General features: G+C 34.6%; 1 protein-coding gene across 2 annotated transcripts in view; it reads right to left on the reverse strand.

The window, feature by feature from the left end:
• LOC142356601 (adenylate kinase isoenzyme 5-like) overlaps window positions 1–20342 on the reverse strand; it is an 86409-nt gene extending 66067 nt beyond the window's left edge. For both annotated transcript variants that reach the window (XM_075408474.1, XM_075408475.1), the window contains exons 1-2: window positions 19875–20342; window positions 15323–15575 (exon numbers count right to left, since the gene is read on the reverse strand). In XM_075408474.1, coding sequence (XP_075264589.1) covers window positions 15323–15575; window positions 19875–19955 — 334 coding nt within the window. In that variant the 5' untranslated portion in view covers window positions 19956–20342. The remainder of the gene's footprint in view (window positions 1–15322; window positions 15576–19874) is intronic.
• Window positions 20343–20638: the final 296 nt, after the last annotated feature.

The following is a 20638-nucleotide window of genomic DNA, read 5'->3' on the forward strand; positions in this document are numbered from 1 at the left end:
AAAATTTATTGGCCCGGAATGTATAAATGGATTGAAAACTTCAATCCAAAAACGGAGAGACATCCACAAAGCACCTCTTGAAAAATGGACTGATACAGTCCCATTCCCTTTTAATACAGTCTACATTAATCACAAGCGACCTTTAAATCCTCCATCGAACGGTAAACATGATTGCCTAGTTTTTGTCGACTCATTTTCACGTTTCATTCAGGTATACACTGTACGATCCACAGTTGCTGTAGATACCATAAAAGCTTTAGAAACATTTATTAAGTCTTTTGGAATACCACAAAAACTTGTTTAAGATAAGGGTTCCGCGTTCATGAACCAAGATTTTACGAGTTATATTCATGAATTAGGCATAACACCTGCACCTTGGACAGCTTATTCACCTTGGACTAATGGTAAAGTCGAGATCCAAAACAAACATCTAGGAGCACATTTCCCAATTTTTCTAGAACAAGCTCGAGGTCAATGGAATTATTTGGCACCAAAATTTGCTTTTTCTCATAACACGGTTCCAAACGGTAGTGCTGGAATCTCACCTTATGAAATTGTGTTCGGACAAAAACCACAGATACCTCTGTCACTTAAGTTATGGCTCCTACGAAATTCAGAACTCACATGCTCCTCCGAGTTTTGTAAAGACCTGCCCCTTCACAGGCAAACTTTGCAAACTTCGAAAAACACAAAAATTGACAAGCTCCTAAAACCTACCATAAACAATTCAAAGGTCATGCGTGAAAACCAATTTAAACAAATATACAATAACACCTATAAAAATAGCTTAGAAAACAATAACCGCGCACATAAAAACAGAAATAAACACAAGTTAGGTAAGCCACTGGATATTGGACAAAAAGTTTTAATTGAAAATCATCAAATTGAATTGGGAACGTCAAAAAAACTACATGAGCTAAGATCAGACCCTTATACGGTAGATAAAAAATAACCAATGTGAACTACGAAATAAATTTAGATAACAACCCGGTTACCAGAAAAGTTGCTCATGTAAATCACGTAGTCGAGTACTACCCAGCTACTGAAACTATACCAGAGTTAACCCTAGAATATGGTAGAGATAAAAATAATTGTTACACATTTTATAATAACTTGATAACAAGTCAAATGAATAAACTCAACAGTCCTTTGACTAAATTTTCGCTCCAAAGCCCAACTAACACCGAATTTTTCCCCGTGGAGATTTTCACAAGAGGAGATCCACCTGTGCAGAGCCTAGACCTTGATCGAACTCCCACCATTTTTGACTCTGGATTTAAAAAAGAAAGTTCAGGTAGCCGTGACAACTACCCTCTAGTTCCAATAAATCTGCCCAGTGACAGTCGAACAAGGAGCTCAACTCCTTGCAAGCTGAAAAATTCTAGAATACTTATAGACCCAAATTTAAGTCCTTTCCGCCCTATTAGATCGGAACAAGGACCTTCTAATTTTCAAACTTTAGAAAATAATAATAATAGGCGAACTTCTAGTCACTTGACTAAGCCGCCATCAGGTTATCAAGCCGGATTTACTTAATTTTGATTTGAGATACTAGAAACCCAGTCAACATTTACTGGACGTGCCTATTACTACAATTCGTAGCCTTAACCCCTCGCTTGAAACGCTAAAAAAAAGAACAGAATGAAAAGATATCCTTGTTTTGAAAAACTCTATTTTTCTTATTTAGTTATAAGTCTTTCCTACTTTTGTACTCCTTTTATAGTTATTAACTCTACTGAACCTATCCTTGACGATATAAATGATGTATCTAGCAAACTTAGGGTCATTCGTTATGACTGTTCTAAAATGAAAGAAAACAAAATGTATGCTCTAACACAAGTTTCTCCTTGCAAAATCACACCCGAAAACATTCAGATGGTTGATACACATGTAACACTTTGTCAGCGGTCTTATCGGACTTTTGTCAAAGCTCTTATGTGCAAGGTCACTGCGATGCTCATTCGTTATAATTGCGGAATGTTTTCCTATTCATCAATTCTACACAACGCTCCAATAATAACATACAAAATTACAGCTTCGCCTGAACAACGTTTAAATGCTAAAAAAACTGAAAAAATTATTGTTACAGAAATTGATGATGATGACATGGAAATTGACATAAAACATGGAATAAGAACTGTCTCTTATAAAAACCAGGGATTTGATCTTGAAGGTGAATCATCAACATCTTGTGATAAATTGTGGTCAAATTAAACATTTTTCTTTTGGAACCTTGTTGCAAGAAACCGTACTCTATATTGATCTTAATGACAGAACTGTCTATAACAGTCAAGGACTAAAATTTCCTTGTGCCCTCTCAGAAGGAGGTTGTCATTCGACATCACTCGACTACTTTCCTTACAATTGGGAGGCACCGGAAAATTGTATAGTTACTAAAAGTTTTTCACAAAAAGCTAAAAAGCATAAACATGAATACGAACTTGGTAACGTACAGTATTTCATAGTGAGTGATGAAAAACCGGAGACGCCCTATGAAGGACCAGGAACGTTTTCTCCTGCTGAAATGGATATAAAAGTTAGAGTAGTCTATGAAAAAGAAATTGTGTGTGGAAAACCTGAGTTTATTTACAGAACAAATTTAGATTCTATATATGTACAGGCGGATTTAATATGAAGTCTGGCAAACCTTATAAGTCAAAAACTCAACAATTTTTTTCATAAACTTCGTATTGATCCTGACAACAGCCGAAGTGTAAATGGGTTTAATAGGAAGCCTTCAGATGAACAGATTCGAACATTCGAAAATGGTTTTGTTGCATGGGAACACTTAGACAAAGACAAGTTAGACTATGATCTTAACCTTGCGGTAAAAATGCAATTTGTCATATGTCATAATTACATGCAAATGAAACAAGCATGGTTCGGTCATAGAGGAATGCAAACTTGATCGAACTCAAAAACAAATGATAGACAAAGATAAAAGAAAACAAATGATAACAAATGCAGACTGTCCAAAATAATCGTTTAGCTGGATACATATTAACTGGCAACTGCTCGATCTTCTTAGACACAGATGGTAGCATAGGTTGGCTGTACCACTGTCCAAAACGAAACTCACCAATTAAGGTTCATGATCAGTGTTCTGATAGGATTCCTATTCACTATGATGATGAGACAATGTTCGTCGACCCAATTACTCGACAAACATATCCATTTGCTAACGAAGTTAATTGTATTGGAGGCTACAAAACGCCTACCAATTAGGTATTGATAATGATAATTCATGGTACCATTTGATACCAGCACTTGTTCCTTTACAACCGCCAAAATTATTCTCTTCAAGAGTTGTTAGTTCTGTTCCAAAATTTACCGGTTACGAATAACAACGTGCCGGAATTTACACACCAAATCAATTAAAATCGTTTTGTGACCATATCTTGCATTCGGAAGCATCAAAATCAGTTTTGACAAAAAATTCGAGAGAAGTTCTAGAAAGAAGAAGTATAGACTACTCACAAAAAGGCATCTATGCGTCCGCGATGGGCATAAATAGACAAATTTATCTAGACTCTCTACTCTCAACTACATTTTTTACGGAGCAGTTCAAAGGCACTTTTGGAATTATCACTTTCTATCTGTAAAAAATTGGAGTTTATTTTGCTTGTTTCTTGTGCATAAAATTCCTTACTGATGTAATTGTAACTATCATTAGAGCTTTCGAAATCCACAAAATATCCAAAAAAATGGGTTTTTGGAAAACTGAATTAGGAGCAATTTATTATATTTGTATTTTATCGTTCTTTACACCGGTATTTTCTAACAAAACCACACCATCGGATCCAGAAAACACCAATCATTTTTTACCGCTTAGTAGTTATCAACCTTACATCACAATAGAAAAAATTACAAATGCGTTGAGGATCAACCAAGGGAAACTAAAATTGATGAGCATTATCATACTGAAAATAACAAACCAACATACCCAAGTTTTGAGCCATATCAACCACAACCACAAAATGATGCTACCATTTGAAGTGAGATGGCACCGTCTTGGGGCTGTAACCAAGAAGGAAAAATCATCCTTTTTATATAAAAAAATTACTTTGTCTCAAAACAACATAAAAATTATTTGTATTAGACCCTACCAATTAGTTATTATCTTGTTTAGATACACCTCAAGGATGCTATGTTATGCAGCCCAAATTCATTAAACAGACTAACACCTTATTCATTCGATTTGGACAATACATTGGACAAATCTTATCAACAAGTACTTCTACTTTAGGAACTACTGTAACTATTAGAGTTTCATCTTTCTATTTCAGTGACCTTATTGATCTGGACGTACCGCACTCAAATTTTCAATATTTCTTGTTGTTAAGAGCCCTGGTTGATAACACAACTACATTTGTAAACATTGGAATCGAATACAAAATTGTTTCAAAGCGCCTCAAGTAAAACCTTGCTAGATTTTGAATTCCCTTGTTAGTTCAACATTGAGAGAAATGTGCAGATTCCTTTCTTTCTTTTTATTTCTTATAATCCAATTATGACTGTTTAATCGCAATTATGTCTATCTGGCTATTGCCTGAACTCTTCCCCTACTCCGATTGTGCTACAGGGAATCCTATTGAAAGATGATCTATAAATAGTAATCGTTGTCAATAATCCTACTTTCAGAAGTAACTGGCACCTTTATATCATCTATCTTTACAAATAAGCATACGTCCATACACAGCTATGAAATGAAAAACAAACAAAATATTAACTAAAACGCCTCCATTAACGTACTTTTTATTTCAAGATCGACTTGTTACAATCTATCAAATAAAGAAAACATTTGAAGAAAATCACGGAGCCATTTTCGCTCAAATTATTATAAAATTTGAGTTTTGGGACACTTGGGTAACGACAGTGTCATTTTAACCCCTCATTCGTTGTATTAGAACTATTTCGTGTATTTAGCACAGTTTGATCCTAATAGTTTGCGTAGTGAACTAGACCAGCAAACATGACTCATCTCACTAATAGAAAACTACAATTCAGAATCGGAAATCAAATTTTTGAGCTTTTAGCCTTATGCAATGTTTCTGCTATAAGTATAATGACTTTCGTGAAAAAGCCTATGGCAGATATTTACAGATTTTTAACAATATTCATTACCCATACTCAATTCGCCGAATTCATCATTTTTCTAGCTTACAAACAGACCCGATATTTTAAAGTTCAACATCCAATCTACATTGCTTATGTACAATTCCAAACTATGATATTTGCTGTTAACAATAAAATTGTAGGGTTGCACCAAAATCAACGATCTTTCGATGCATACCCAATTCCCGTACCTACCATACAAATAACACTCAAAAAAGATCCAAAATGAAAAATTTGGTTTTTTAAGTATTAACCCTCTCTCAGTCCATTGGAAATTCTTCCTCTTTATTCTAGAAAATCCAAACTGTGTACCTCACAATATTTATTTTGATCTGCCAAAAACTGATTCTTCCAAAACGATTCAATCACTAATGAGTTGGAAACAAAAACAATAATAATATTATCATACCAAAATTGCCTAGTACAAATTCAATTTTTTGAAAAATCATTTGTCACGACAAAATGCCACAGAGTAATCCCACAACTAATACTCCATTTTGAATATTTAAACACTTGGACTAATGGCAATATTACCTTAACGCCATCTTCCCCCTATTGGACATTTCTTATAAATATATCCCAGGCTTTAAGCGGCTCAAAAATCCCTTTTAATTTAGATCTTCTGTAATGCTGTTCCATTTTGGTGAGCGCCTAGTCAAAGTAGAGTCCCTCGAGAGATCGTTCACTGAAATTTCCACCGCAGAGATTAAACCCTGTATAATAATCAATTATACAGACTACGAACATGGATGCGAGGGTTCTAATCGACTCACCATGTGAATGATGCACTGGTAAATTTTTCTAGCACTCATTGATATCAAAGAACACTTCCCAGTCAACTTGGGCGCTCTTGAGTAAAATAATTCAGTTTACAGAAAAAACTTTTTTCCCTTTAAACATTTTTTTCGCCAGCTCATTTTTTTCCCTTTCCATCTCTCTTTCTGTTAATTCATCTCTATTCAAATAAGTTAGTTACTTCCTCGTCGTTTTTTTTTGTGTTGTTAAAAACAATGATTTTATTCGTTGGTAAGGAAAAAGTTAAAATTGTTAAAGTAGAAAGATGGTTAACTTTTTGTTACTTACAGTATGAATCCAGCAACAAAATAACTTATATGTTCCTAAGCACAGGTACCCTTAACCATTATTGCATTTATCCAGACGAGAAACACTGGAATCGCTTTTTTGCTATTGCAGATTTAAATGTAACTATCCCCAATGAACTCAAATACCATGGATCAGAAGTCTCATGCCCAAATATCTCTGATTTGTCCATATAATGGGAAACATTTTGAAAATATACTCTCAGCAACTACAAACTGATAAAACCCCAATAATGGAATGCCCTATTTTTTACCTGCCTTGCCGTCAATTCAAAAAATTGCACAAAAACCCAAATGGTCAACCTCCCCATTTTGCTTGCATCCCCTGTAGAAATGAGTTATTTAAATATTGGAATCAAGATAATTGCCCCATTTGCGTACCTCCCATTTATACAGTCACTAATTGCCATTATTTCCAGTGTAATACTTGTCAAGAAATCAAAAAGTTGTCCACTTGCCACAGTCATTTCAAAGACTTACACCCAAAAAAAACCTTTTGTTTGCAGTGTATGACCTTCACAACTACAAAATGCCCTTTATGTAAACAAACAATTGACCCAAACAATCCGTGGTAAAATCTTCGATTCAAAATTTTGTTTGCAAACTATTCAAAATGTTTACACCTACATTACTTGATTTTTTATTAATGGCCCTCATGATCATGCAGCAGCCTTTTCTTTCGTTTTAACCATTTTCCTTGTAGCTGTAAGTATTCCTTTCAATTTTTTGATGTTAATAGTTATATTAGTAAAAAACCGAACAATAAAATCCCAAGGTAATCAACAACCAAATCCTCCAACCGTATCAGCTTAAACACAATCGCCTCCAATGACATTCTTTCAAAAATGAATACTATTGACAAAGAAACCAATACTGAAGAATCCAAACCGGTCACATTCATTTGCCTGTGCTGCAAACGCGCGAAACGATAGTTTTCAACAAAATAATATGAAAACTTCCCAAACGAATTACACCACGTGATGTGTCTGCTTTGTTATCAATATGTTATAAAAGATATGGGTTATGATTTTTGTACCAAATGCTCTAAATTTAATGTTATCTTTTCAATCCTTAACTGGTTTCAATGTGATATTTGCAGACAAACAAGATTTCAATACTCTGTTGCAAAAACATTTCATCACAGTGATCATAAGCCCATCAACTTTTGTAAATTTTGCGTAAAAGGTTACAACTTATGCCCTCTTTGCAAAAAAACAATCACCTAATCTAAAATGCGTCCAAAAACTTCCAAAATTTTAATTCCTTTCCTGGTTTTACTTTTAGTCCACTTGATATCCCTAATCCAATTCAGTTTTTACCAGGAACAAGTCACCTTTTTCACCCTATTTCTTCACTACTCAGTGATATGACAAAATGCACCCCATAATATTGTTTATTCTTTTATTTGCTCTGCTGAGCGTATTGGCAATATCATTTTTATCAACTATTATCTCCTTTATGCAATCGGCCAAATTTTTTCCAGATACGGAAGATGACCGATCTAGATCTCACAACAAAAATATTTATCCTAATCTTAATTACCTTACTTGCCATATCGTTCCTCATTAATCTCATCCTACTTCAATTTCTCGAAGGTTTTCCTGTTTTTGTCTAAGAAAAATAAAAAACAGTCACTCAATGGGTCTCTCACAATCCCTACTTGACAGTTTTCGTTGGCTCTATCCCAATAAGGACATTATTTGCACAATATGTTCGCTCAAAACCGTTATTGTAGAAAAACTAAACAAATGATTCCCCAAAGAAAATCCACACTATGTATGTATTCCTTGCAGAAAGGCCCTTTTTAAAAGATACTCAAACCCTAAATATCCCATCTGTCTTCGACCCTGTCTTCCCGTCCCGATTCTACTTCCGATGCAATTTATGCAAAAAAAAGAAAACAGAATTAAGAGTAACAAAACACCCACATTTTTCCCAACATGAGGATCGTCGATTCTGTCCAGTATGGATAAAAAAGCAGACAAAATGTCCCATTTGAAAAAATTTTTTAGTCGACGTTGTTTAATAAACCAAAAACAACTCGAGTCAAAACGACCTTTTTTCACATTTTTCACCTTTTCCTCGGGAAGGGGTCACCTCAGCTTTCTCCAGCTTGCCCTCCCGGGCTTTAGAACCTACATAAGTTGGAATATCTAGCCAAAATTTCATCCATTTAATAATCTCCTTCATGGCCATTTACATAACAATCTTAATCTTATGCAACATATTTCAAATTCTTCTTTCCTTCCTTGAAGAGGGAATAAAGTTTATCTTATGGGCTTAAATCTACGGTGGAACACTAGCAGGATAATTGAAAAATGATAAAAATAATCTCTTTCTTTCAGCTCAGCAAGTTTGTCTCCCCAGCTGCACGGGTCGTTCCAACCGTGTTAGTGTGACACACGCCCCAAGACTCACACCTCCGGGCAGCGGAGAAAAACGTACTTGTGCCAGGGCTGCCCGCCTGGCATAAGTATAAAATTTTTTATTATTCCACCCTCTTTCATTAAATAAACTTTGCAGGTAGCAAAAAAACTTTTCTACCAAACTTTGATAAAAAATGCATTTAGCATTATAATTTGTAAAGAAAGCAGTTAGCAATAAAACCTTACAAGAACATTTTTAGAATTGAATTCTTTTTTATATTAGCAATACATTTGCAAACATGAAATAGAAGCCATAATGTGTGATAATTGAGGACACAGGCTAACCAAAAGAAAAAATTTTACATTATCAACAAGAAGCGGAAAGAACTAGAAATGGCAGCCAAGAAGATCCCAAGCTTCATTATTCCCGTTCAAAGTCAAACGCCGCACCATCTAACAATCAACAACAAGCACAGATCCATCAAACACCAATTCCCGCTTTCTCAAGCCCACCATTCAAACCTCGAATCACAGTAACCCAAACGGCCAAAAACAGCTCAGAATTTTACCCACAATACAACTGACAAGTTAGCAGAAAGGGACCAATCACAACCCAACAAATTAGTAGTCACAAAAACAAAATTATTAAGCTTATCAACATTGAAGATCTCGTTCCCGACGCTATCAGAAAAATACCTTCAGAAGGCTTGGAATTGCAGAAACCACGAGAGGAGAACATGGGCAAAGAGAACCCGAGGTACGTTAACACCCTTCTCTATTTCTTCAAACCAAAGTGAAACAAATTCGAGGTTGCTGATAAAATAAACATCATCCAGTTAAATGGACATCAATAACTATTAGCCAACAGCGAAAAACTTCCAGTTCTAAAAACTTTCTCGCTTCCCACAGATAACAGCAAATAGAGAATTAAAAATCTTGACCCTAAGAAGGGCACCTATATCCTTAGAAATAACTTGGTCGACGTATACATTGAAATCCCCTATGATGCAATTTCTGCTTTTCCTGTCGAGATGCCAGAACTGACGAATATCAATACCAGTAAGCTAATAGAAGAAAACACCAAATTTAGTCAGGAACTATTTCAAAAGGAAACAGAGTTGCAAGAACTGCAACTGAAATTCGAACAACTAAAAATGGAGTCGCAGAAACTACCAGAGGAGAAACAACAACCTAACGACTATTGGCAGCGCCAATGTGTCGTTGCCCATCAACTTCAAAAAACCAGCGAATCGAACGCAAAAACAATGTTAAAAACGTTTTCTTTGAAACATTTAGAAATAACAAATGCCAACAAAAACCGGAGAAAAGAATCTGGAGCTAGGAAAGAAAATAACTCAATTAATGAAGGAAAACGTAGAACAAAAAGCCAAAATTTCCGAACTCAAAAGAAAGGTAAAAATTACAAAAAACGACAGTCGATGGATAAAAACGAACCTATTGAAGACGATATACAGAAAGTTCTTTTAATCGAAGACGATGACAGTCCAGTAACAAGCCCGGTCATCTTACCACCAGAATTCTTTAACTAACATGGTCACCACCCTTTGCGGTTTATTTTGCATCTCACCACTCCAGTTCTTTTACAGCTTTTTGCGATCTTTTTATAGCACAAATGTATCGCCTTTTGCGGTCTTTTTTATAGCACAACTTTATCGCCATTTGCGATCGTTTTTATAGCACAACATTATCGCCCTTTGCGATTGATTTTGTATTACGACGCCATCAAGCCTCGTATTTAACCAACTCCTGCAAACTTCGCAACCAACCTACATTGGCAACCTCCAACTCAATTGATTACAACCCCAATCAATGGAAGCTTGAACAAAACTCAGAACTTACCTGACCTTCATTTAAAAGTTTTATATGATGTAGAATAATTTATTAAATCTGTTTCTCACTGAAAATTGGGGTGAGCTGTAGTATTACGAGAGCCAATACAAATGAAAGAATAAATAATTTTGCATTACAACGAACGCTTTTAGGCGTTAATTAACCATTATATCGCTGCGCGCTGAACAAATTAACGCTTGTTAAGACTACCAGTACACAAGTATTTAAACTACTTAGATCGACTTATTTAAATTAACACAACTTTAGGCCTGGATCTCCTCGCTTATATCCAGGATAGAAAATGTACGTTGTTGAGCGTAGGCGGTCTGTATAACCACACTTTCTTTTGATTTATATCACTTCAGCTTTTGACAGTTGCATTGCAGATCTCTTCCCCCAAGTTCAATAAGATGAAGCAGATTACTTCAGGGGAAAAGACAATAGAGTCTCATAAAAAGCCCCCAGGAAAACCATAATTGTTGCGGTTTTAGAAGAGGGGAAAAGCAGAAAACAGGCGCCTACGTGATCAATAATTGATGCTCTCAGCTTTTTAGATTTTTATTAATTTTTGGATTTTCAATCATTTTTCCTTGAGATAAAAAAGAGTTAATTCTCTTGCCTTCTCGGCCCATAGGAAAATGAAGAAGCACCTCACTATGAATGTGAGTTTGTGATTTGCTCCCCATTGGCCCAAATTGAGCTGAGATGAATTTGTAAATTCTCTCAGCGAAGTGGGACGGAATAAAGGTAGAGAGACAGAAACAAGAACCAGAAATCAGCTGCAGACAACTGCTTTCCTATTTTTTGATAAATAGCTCTAAATTCAGAACAGAGATTGCTTATAACTTTCAAACAGAAAATACTCAAAATACACAGTTTAAACAACTTAACTTACAATTTCTTCATTAAATCTTATAAGTTTTTTTCCCGTCTAAACTGAAAATCTAACCGACTAACAAGAAGAACTGAACGATCGCTACTCAGCTCATCTCGATATCACAACAATGCAACTGGTAATTAGTAAGCTGTAACTTTATATTTATTTTTTATAAATTAAACACTTTCTGCCCCCCCCCCCCCAACAATTTTAAATTGAGACTTATAGCACAGACTGGTCTTGGGCATATATCTTTGCCTTCGATTTGTTATATCTTTTGTGTCAAGTAAGACTGACATACATAAAAAGATCCCTTATCGTGTGATCTGTAGCAGCCCAGCCTAATTTGATACATCAACTTAAGTTCTCTCCTGATCATCAGGCAAAACATCAATCATGAGCAAAATTTTAATTTGGTTTTAGCCAAAATTATCTATAATAGCTTGGTGACCACTACCAGTTGTCATAAACCGAAGTACTCCTTTTTAACGTCGCCAGTAAGTGTACAACAAAACAACAAACCACTTACAGGGCAATGAAGCAGAAAAAGGTTTATATTGAATCCTGTTTTTCTCAGAAGACATTGAGAAAACCTCATCTGATGGTAAGACTCAAAACTTTAAAATGCTGAAAACGAAGAGAAAATGCTTTTATATAAAATAGCTTTTGAAATTAAATATGAGAATTTGTGTTTCCATGAAAAGCTGGAACAAATAGGAAATACGAATTCTTTAATTGAAGGAAAACCTTAAAGTTTTCTTAAAATAAATAATTTTGGAATAGAAGCTATCAACAGCATAAATGAAACCCGATCAAACAGACTAAAATGTAGTTCAGATAATTCATGTTCCTAAAAATATTGTGCTTCCCAAAACATAAACCGTGGCCAGGAGACAAAAATTATACATAAATAAGTGCATAGCTAATTTTTGTTCACCTCAATTAGGAACGGACGCATACTAAACACATTGCTTGAATTGACTTTTAATATGGGTCTTAACTAATTTTTTATGCCTATAGTTGTTGCAAAAAACTTAATTCTATTGGAAATCTAATGTTTTTTTGCTGACCATCGGACATCAAATTTTATACAAAAATTAACAATCAGTGTTTAAATTTTTTAACTTCTGAAGTAAAAACAAGTTACTTGATTAATTTTGAAAAAAATAAACGGTCGTCAAAATATAGAATTTTTGTGAAAATTATGTAATGGCTATTCAGAAAACTCTATGGTAAAGATATACGAATTCTCACTCAGGAAAAGCTTACAACGAGCTTTCAACTGTTATAACTCTGTCCGAATATTAGGTTTCTGCAGTTAATTTTGTTAATTATTTGATCCGCTGTAGTGTAGATTACTGGTTCATTGTTTGGTACTCAATAGGCTTCGAAGATTAATCGTCTAGCTTTGCTGAATAGCAATTCTTTTTGCTTGAATTATCGAATATCTCCAAACAATTAAACAAATTTTTGTCAATAATTCTGACAGTAAAACAATTCAGGGAAATCCCGAATCAAAAAGCTTTGGTCCATTGTTGTGCAAAGTTTCAGGACTGTAATTTAATTAAAGCAACAAATTGATATTCTCAGAATTTACTAAGGAAATTATGGCGCTTCTTTGTGATTTTTTTATTCAAATCCAGTTCACAGTTGGTTTAAATAACATCAAAAAGGAAACTTGGCTCTACTTTGTTGAAGTTGAAGCCAGCACAATAAACTGCCCTTGTTTTTTAAAAATTACTATCAATTAGGAATTTTATTCCTCAACAGACAAAGAGATTGCGAATATCAAAGTTCAGTTTTTTCATTAAGTCAAAGTAAGTTAAGCTGTACAATCACTTAGATGAAGTACAAGAACAAAAAAACAGTTAACGCTCGAGAATTTTGTTTCAAAACGTGATGTATATTTTTTAAAAGACAAAAACAACGAATTTCAATTTGTTTTGGTATATTATCAAGCTCATTTTTTACGGCTAGTCACTTCGTTTTACATGTCAAAATTGCATCGTTGATTCCCTTTTGATTAAAGGCGTCGTCAGAAATTGAATAATTTTCTACTTTTCAGTTTAAATTTGTTGTCAACAGAACTCCTGTAACTGTCTAAAACAATAGCGATCATTCAGTGCTAGCAAACGAAATGGCCGCGAGCCAATAGTATCATAACTGACGCAAAGTGATAGTAGATATTATAAATTGCACAAAGGTTGGAATACGGATTTGCTGATAGCGAAACACTTCGATTTTGAGCTTCACTAGATGAATGATATTCACGCACCAAAATTAGTTAATAAAATTAATAAAATAGCTGACAAACGTTAACTAATTGATAGAGCTCTGATGAAAATTAGTAATAATTTTTGTTTGTCATATGCTTTTCTACCTCTAATGTTTAATTTGCTCTCGACTGCGTTAAATTTGACTTCAACATAACGAGCTTGTTTTACATCATTTAAACATCATTGCTGTTTGGTAGTTCAGGAGTGAGGTTCACTATTGGTGTTTTAAAACACCGTCATTTATTCAATTTTTCTCTGATGGACTGAAACCATCAGACCTTTCGATGGTCACCGTAACTCGATTCAATTTATATTAGCCTTGCATATTGCTGTCTTTGATCGGCCAATTGAGAATACCTTCCAACAGCTCCCAAAATATCATGGTATCTCTAACAGCTTTTAAGTTATAGTAGCTATATCGAAAATGATCTCTCCGATTTGGTGCAGAAGAATTTTTTTCAATTTCATAATTTTTTTCGCGGTTTCAGAGTTTTGATTTCCGAATTCCACTGGCAAAAAAACAGCTTTGAGAACAAAAAACTGCGTCGACGTTCATAATGGTCAAAAAAGAAAAAAGACACGACATTTATACAACACACTATTTGTGTTTAGAGAGGCTAAGTGTAGTTGGGGTCTCCAAAAAGGTTTGTTTATTTCAAAGAACAGCTTTTTTCCCAGCCTAAGAAACTTGAAAAAGTCATGACAAAAAGGTGTATAACCTTTCAGTGATCTTCAGTACATTGTCGATACGCTTCTCGCGAGAAGTTAAGAGCATACTACTTCAATGTAATTCAGAAGTCAACTTAAAGCAGTAGTTCTCAATTTGTGCTTATAGTGAATTCGTATTGGTATCTTCTGAAAAGTAAGGCTGAAGAATTGTAAACTGTTCTCCACTTGATGAACTATTTGAATAATCCTAACAATTTATTAGTTTAACCGCGAAAACAATGCATCACAAGTAAACAAATTTTAATTTTATTATCCAAAGTCTCGTAAACAACATCACTCTGACAGCTTTGTTTGTTTTCAAGTAAAATTTTATGAAAAGAAACAACACCTGTGGAAAATTAGACACCTTTTACAGTACATTGTTGTTGTTTATAGTATAAGAAGGAATCCCTCAGACAAGAATCCGATTGGCCGTAAGAATGTTGATTCTGTTCAATAAAAAGTACTAATATTCGGAGGGTGGGGTTTGTCTTTAAAAATAATAATAGGAGCGTGAATTTTTAATAAAATTAAATGATATTTTCAGAAAAATCCTAATAACCTTCTCTCTTGATTTTCAACTTATTTGAACTTTGAAGTAGAAATTAATCAGTTTTTTTAATCTCATTCACATCAACAACGTTTTTGGCGACTTTGGTTTTATGAATCTATATTATTAAAACTTTGCCATGGACATCTGTATGCTTTTGATGTCCAGTATTTCAGTCAACTGCAGTCCCAGGTATTGTCAGATCAAACCAATTTTGTGCAGTCACAGTTTTCAATTAAAGATCAATTGTGCAGTTCAATAACTCTATTTTTCCCATAAGTATCTTTTCATTCCGAAAGCAAAACTTTAAGATTTTTTCTTGTCGTTTTTCGAACAAACTGTTCAGACTTTAAAAACAATTAGCAAAAAGTGAACTTGATAACTTGACTATCATGCAGTTTAAATTACTACAATTATTATAGATACCGTTTTTTTATTATGAGATCGGATCCGTCATTTTTTGTTTAAAAAAAGCTCACCTGGATTATTGGACGGGGCACTGTGGTCTGTGTGGGGGTGTCTGCTCTCATCTGCCTCTTGGGTGGGACTGTGCTGTGTGATGAAACTCTTCTCTCTGGGGGTGGGTGTAATTGGGGGCAGGGGGTCCCTTTTGAGTGCAAATGTGTCCCACATAATGTTTTCAACACCAGCTTCCTTTGATTTGTTGATGCACTCTTCCAGGTAGCCCAGGGGGTCTTCTGGCCGAGAGTACATCAGACCAGTCAGCATGCTCTGGAATGTGAACAAATCAATACACAGAATCTCTTCATTCAAATTAGAATGAAAAAAATTTTAAACAGATAAAGTAACAATACTAATAATGACAAATTGTTGGTAAATAAATGGTCCCTAGACTCGAGAAACGGTACCATTTCGAAAATTACAATGTACAAATACATCAGAAAAAATTGTCGCTACAAGACACTAAAATGTAACCATAATCCTAACAATTAGGTATTTACTCAGCTATAGATAGGCACAACCACACTCGACCGCAAAGTGGTGTAAAAAAACATGCTCGACCGAAATTGCCGAATACCTTTTTCTCAACCCTTATGATCTCTTGCATATTCTCAGATGCACAAAATTGGGTTGAACTGAAGTCAAATTATGAGACCAGGAAACAACTTTTAGCGCAACAACCTTTCCAACGAAATCAAAACGCATTCAAATTGAGTTTTTATCAACAACAGTTAAATTTGTTTTCCACAGTAAAAACTTTCCGCAGAAAATTATCAGTTCTTTGTCAATCACCTAAACAAAAAAAGGGAAAAATTTTGAAACATTAAAAAACATGATTTTTCTTCTACTGTTAAACTGTTTTTTTTTACCGAGCTGGGGTTTCATTCTCTTATAACATTATTTGTTACTAATCCACTTCTCCTCTGAAGCTCCTAAAAAATTGAAAATCGGGATTTATCGATTTTTAACATGAATGAAGAAAACCATGTGAAAAAAAAACAATCTACCTGCATTTTTTTATTCTTTGTTCTGTTTGCTTTTTTGTTTCTCGAATATTATTTTCAGTAAAACGAAAACAGTACCCTGTTTTTTGTGTTGATTTTGGAAACCTATTTTCTCACGGGTAAACTCCTCAAAATAAAACAAAGATCTTGTTCAATATTTGTGGATATAAGCACCACTTCCCAAACAAGCAATTGTTGAATATCATTCATTGTTTAATTGATATAAGCATTATAATTCAATTCTGCAACTATCTCAAAAAAAGGGAGATACTTTGTTTTTTGATAGATTTGGACTAACTTCTCAGCAAAAAATCTGTTTTGATCAATTGAACTTTTCAAGAATTTCATCGTGAATTTCTGATGGCTATTTTGTTTTAAGAGGTTCCATTGTGCCAAATAAAAAAAGTTTTGTGAAAAGTCTGAATTTTAAAAAATGCAATGATTTGGAATCTGCCACGAACACTTCCTACAGAGAACCGTACAAATATTCAAAGGAAATTATTTGACACTGAAAACAATTTGAAACAATACACAACACAATATGTTCATGAAACAGCACAGGAAAAAAAGATCCTAATCAATTTTGATTCTTCTAAAAGTTAAACCGTAGTTATTTTAGTAAAATTTTTTGTCTCTTTTGTTATCCTCCAAAAAGTTAGGTTTTAATCTCAACTCGCATCATTTGACAGTTTTATGTCTGAAATTGTATTTTGAATTAAATCGTGACAAAAACTTTCGAAATTGTTTTTCCGAGCAAGTCTTCTGAAACTCCATGTAAATGACTTTCTTGTAAAAGCAAGTGCGTGAGAACTATTTTGATTATCTTTCTCAACTTGACCTTTACAGTCCATTTCACGAGTAAAAACATAGTCGGTTTTACTGAAACATAGGTTTTAACGTAGTGTGCAGAACTGTTGTTATAAAAATTTGATTGAATAATAAACTTTCTCTCATCAACTCATCAGTCTAGCTCAATCGGTCTTCGTTTTTGTGTTTCCTGCGTTTTTGTCCAGTATTAAATTTGCAAAACAAAATCGACAAAGTACCTACTTAATTGCATTCTACTCAACTTATTACATCAATGATGCAAAATCTTGAAAATTTTCCTACTTTCTTTTTGATAGATTTGGAGCAACCTCTCAGCAAAGTCTGTCTTGATCAATTGCACTTCTCAAAAATTCCAACGTGATTTTCTGATGACCTTTTTGTTTTAAGGGGTTCCATCGCGCCAAATAAGAAAAATTTGTAAAATGTGTGAAATTTACAAAATGTATTGAATTGGAATCTGCCAAGAACATATTCAACAGAGCACAGTACAGATATTCAAAAGAAATGAATTGGCACTAAAAACAATTTGAAACGTTACACAACACAATATGCTAACGAAACAGCACAGGAAGAAAGATCCTACTCAATTTTGATTCTTCTAATCATAAAACCGTAATTGTTTTAGTAAAATTTTTGTCTCTTTTGTTATCCTCCAAAATATTAGGTTTCTATTCAATCAATCCAAAATATAAGGTTTCTATTCTAATCACTAAACTATGTTAAGATGAAGCGTAATCCGGGAGCTAAATTTGTTGCTTTAATCAAATAAATGTTTGAGGAAATTTATAATGCTCGGCCTCCTACTTAAATTTTAACATCAGTCAAGCAAAATCTTGAAAAATTCTGTAAAGTGGTGTAATTTTTCAAGAATTTTACATTTTTTACGATGAGTGATGAGTTTCTCTCTGACAAATAGCAGAACAAAAACCACAAGCTGATGTCTATAACATTTATATGACATTTTTTGTAGATTTTTTGTTACTGTTTGTGTGCGAACTGATTTTTTTATAATGCACTGGACTAATAATGCATAAATATTAAGAATTCATTTCAAAAACAGTTCACAATTCAGAGTGGACTAAAATAATCAAGTAGGGTAAAAAATAATTGGCTTTTTTTGGTATCGATATTTCACATGAGTCATTGCCTGAATCTAACAAAAAAGGACTAATTGCACAACTATGTCTTAAAAATTATTATACGCTTTGGAAATAGCTTTGACTCAGTTTTAGTTTCGCGGGCTGCAACGAAAATTGAAAGTTACACTTCTTTGTCTGCTGCGATGAACAACTCACATTTGCGTGATCTAAAAAATATTCAATCCGTATGAAAACTTAATAGAACTTATAAGATGTTTTGGTATAAGGTTTGAATATTCTATTTTGTTTTTTGGCACTGACTGATGGCAGGACAGAAACTTAGCTTCGACTTCAGAGGATTCAGCTCATATCTTCTATACTCTTCTCATGTTGCCTCAGTCTTTACACCTGGCTCTCTGGTGTCCTTCTCTGCGCTATTAATACCGGCAACTCTTATAGTGTACTTCAATTTTATACTAATGAACCGTCTCGTAAGAAATGCTTTCCAAAGCAAGGAAATAAGTTAAAATTATGTAAGAAGTATGCTATAAATTTGTGAATGTGCTGCATCTGTTTAACTGTCGTACTGTTGTGTAAAAATTTTGAGTTGAAATATGTCTGACAATTTCTGGTTATTCAGGCCATTTAGGCGCTTTCAGGGCATTTCTTACGAATGAATGAGCTGAAATGGCCCTGACACCTGGAACCGAGATTGCATCTTATACAATCCAAAAAAGTTTGTTAATCAGAAAACGAAAGAACTCTGCTCCTCAAAAATGTAGTCTGAGAATTAGATAACGATACAAACAAAGAGAGCGTTCAAATTCACTCGGCCTAATGCTGGCTCAGTGAAACAATGCAAAAACCAGTTTTATCAATATGAAAAATTTCATAGCATCCCAAGACGAGAATCCCAGAATCTCAAGATGAGGTCCTCGACACAAAACAGATATGGGCCAGACGCACTTAGGTCGCGGACCGGGTGGTTCAGCCCGAACCGACCTAAATTCAGGTAGGGTCCAGACCCATCAGACTTTGGTCAACCTGGACCAGGCCGAACAGACCCAATGCCGACACTGGGTCACACCAAACGGAGGCAACAGACCCAACTCAGGTATGGGCCAGACAGAACAGATTCATATCATGTATGAGCCAGACGTAGCAGCGCAACCGAGCATTTGTCCAGAATATGAACTGGGTCGCACAGGACCCCTTGTCCGCGAACCAGGTCCGGCTGGTCCATACCTGTCTTGGGTCGAGTACTTCATCCTAGGATACGGTACAGAAATCCAAATACATTATTAACCCACACTTGAACTCTTGCCCGATTTAGTGACGTCAATAATGCAAAAAATATTGGGTCGCTCTAATTGCATTTTCCACTTGCCGCTATGAGGTTTTTCAGGCAGGTAGGTCTGGACTATTGAGGTCGGTATAACATTTATCATGAGCTTCTTATGCATGATTTTTTAAACCAGATTTTCTGGTTTCACGATTTATAAAACATAATACCTATTAAAAAATACTCGCGTATCTCTTTTGTGAAGTATTTTAAAACCCCAGAAGTTGCTGGCTTCAAAATAGTTGGCATCAGCATGAGTTGCTGAAAAACAATCACGAAATCTCTTCAGCTAGAGGACCTATCAAGAAGTGCTTACCTCAAATAGCTGGGGAATTTCTTTCTCCGCCAAATAGCTCTTGGCTTCGGAGTCAGTTGTGGTGGATTTCAACGGATCCATCGTACCTCAGACCCAATCTTCAGTTATAACTAAAAGAGTAAACAAAATGGTAAACAGAAGATTAATTTTTGGTTAAGTCGGAAGAATATAGATGCTATCAAAGTTGACTTGGAATGTTTTTGAAATTTAAATTTGTTATCAGTTGACTATATTTTGTTTGATGCTTTCAACTAAAATACATCAGTGGTCTTGTTTTTAGTCGTCACAATAAAAAACAAATGTAATCTAAAGCATTGTATCAAGAAATTAGCTGAAACTTCACGAAGTTCGCGGCGTGTTAAATGTTTGTGCGTTTTTCATTGTACAATAAACGATATACTATCAAAATATTGGTGCACTGTGTAGCGTATGGTTTGAGATTTGAAGCACGTGCTTGTTAAATCGTATCGCGGCATAGTATATATAGAGATGAACACGCTCAATTATGAATTTGATTCAAAATTCTCAAAAAAATCACTTTTGACTGGATGGATTTTTCCAACGAAGGCCGGAGGAGATTTAAAAAACATTATAGCAAAGATTGAATGAAATAGTATTCAAAACGTTTAGTAGAGCTTTTGTAAATGAAATGATGTTATTTTTGTGTCCGTTTGATAACTGATATGTATTCAACTCTTTAGGGGTTGGGCGGACTACAAAATAGCACATGCGAATGGGCGTGGGGGCGTAAAAGTATAAGTTAT

The sequence above is a fragment of the Convolutriloba macropyga genome, unplaced genomic scaffold (genome assembly GCF_964194025.1).
Source record: "Convolutriloba macropyga unplaced genomic scaffold, txConMacr16.3 SCAFFOLD_297, whole genome shotgun sequence".
In the NCBI taxonomy this organism is placed as follows: domain Eukaryota; kingdom Metazoa; phylum Xenacoelomorpha; order Acoela; family Convolutidae; genus Convolutriloba; species Convolutriloba macropyga.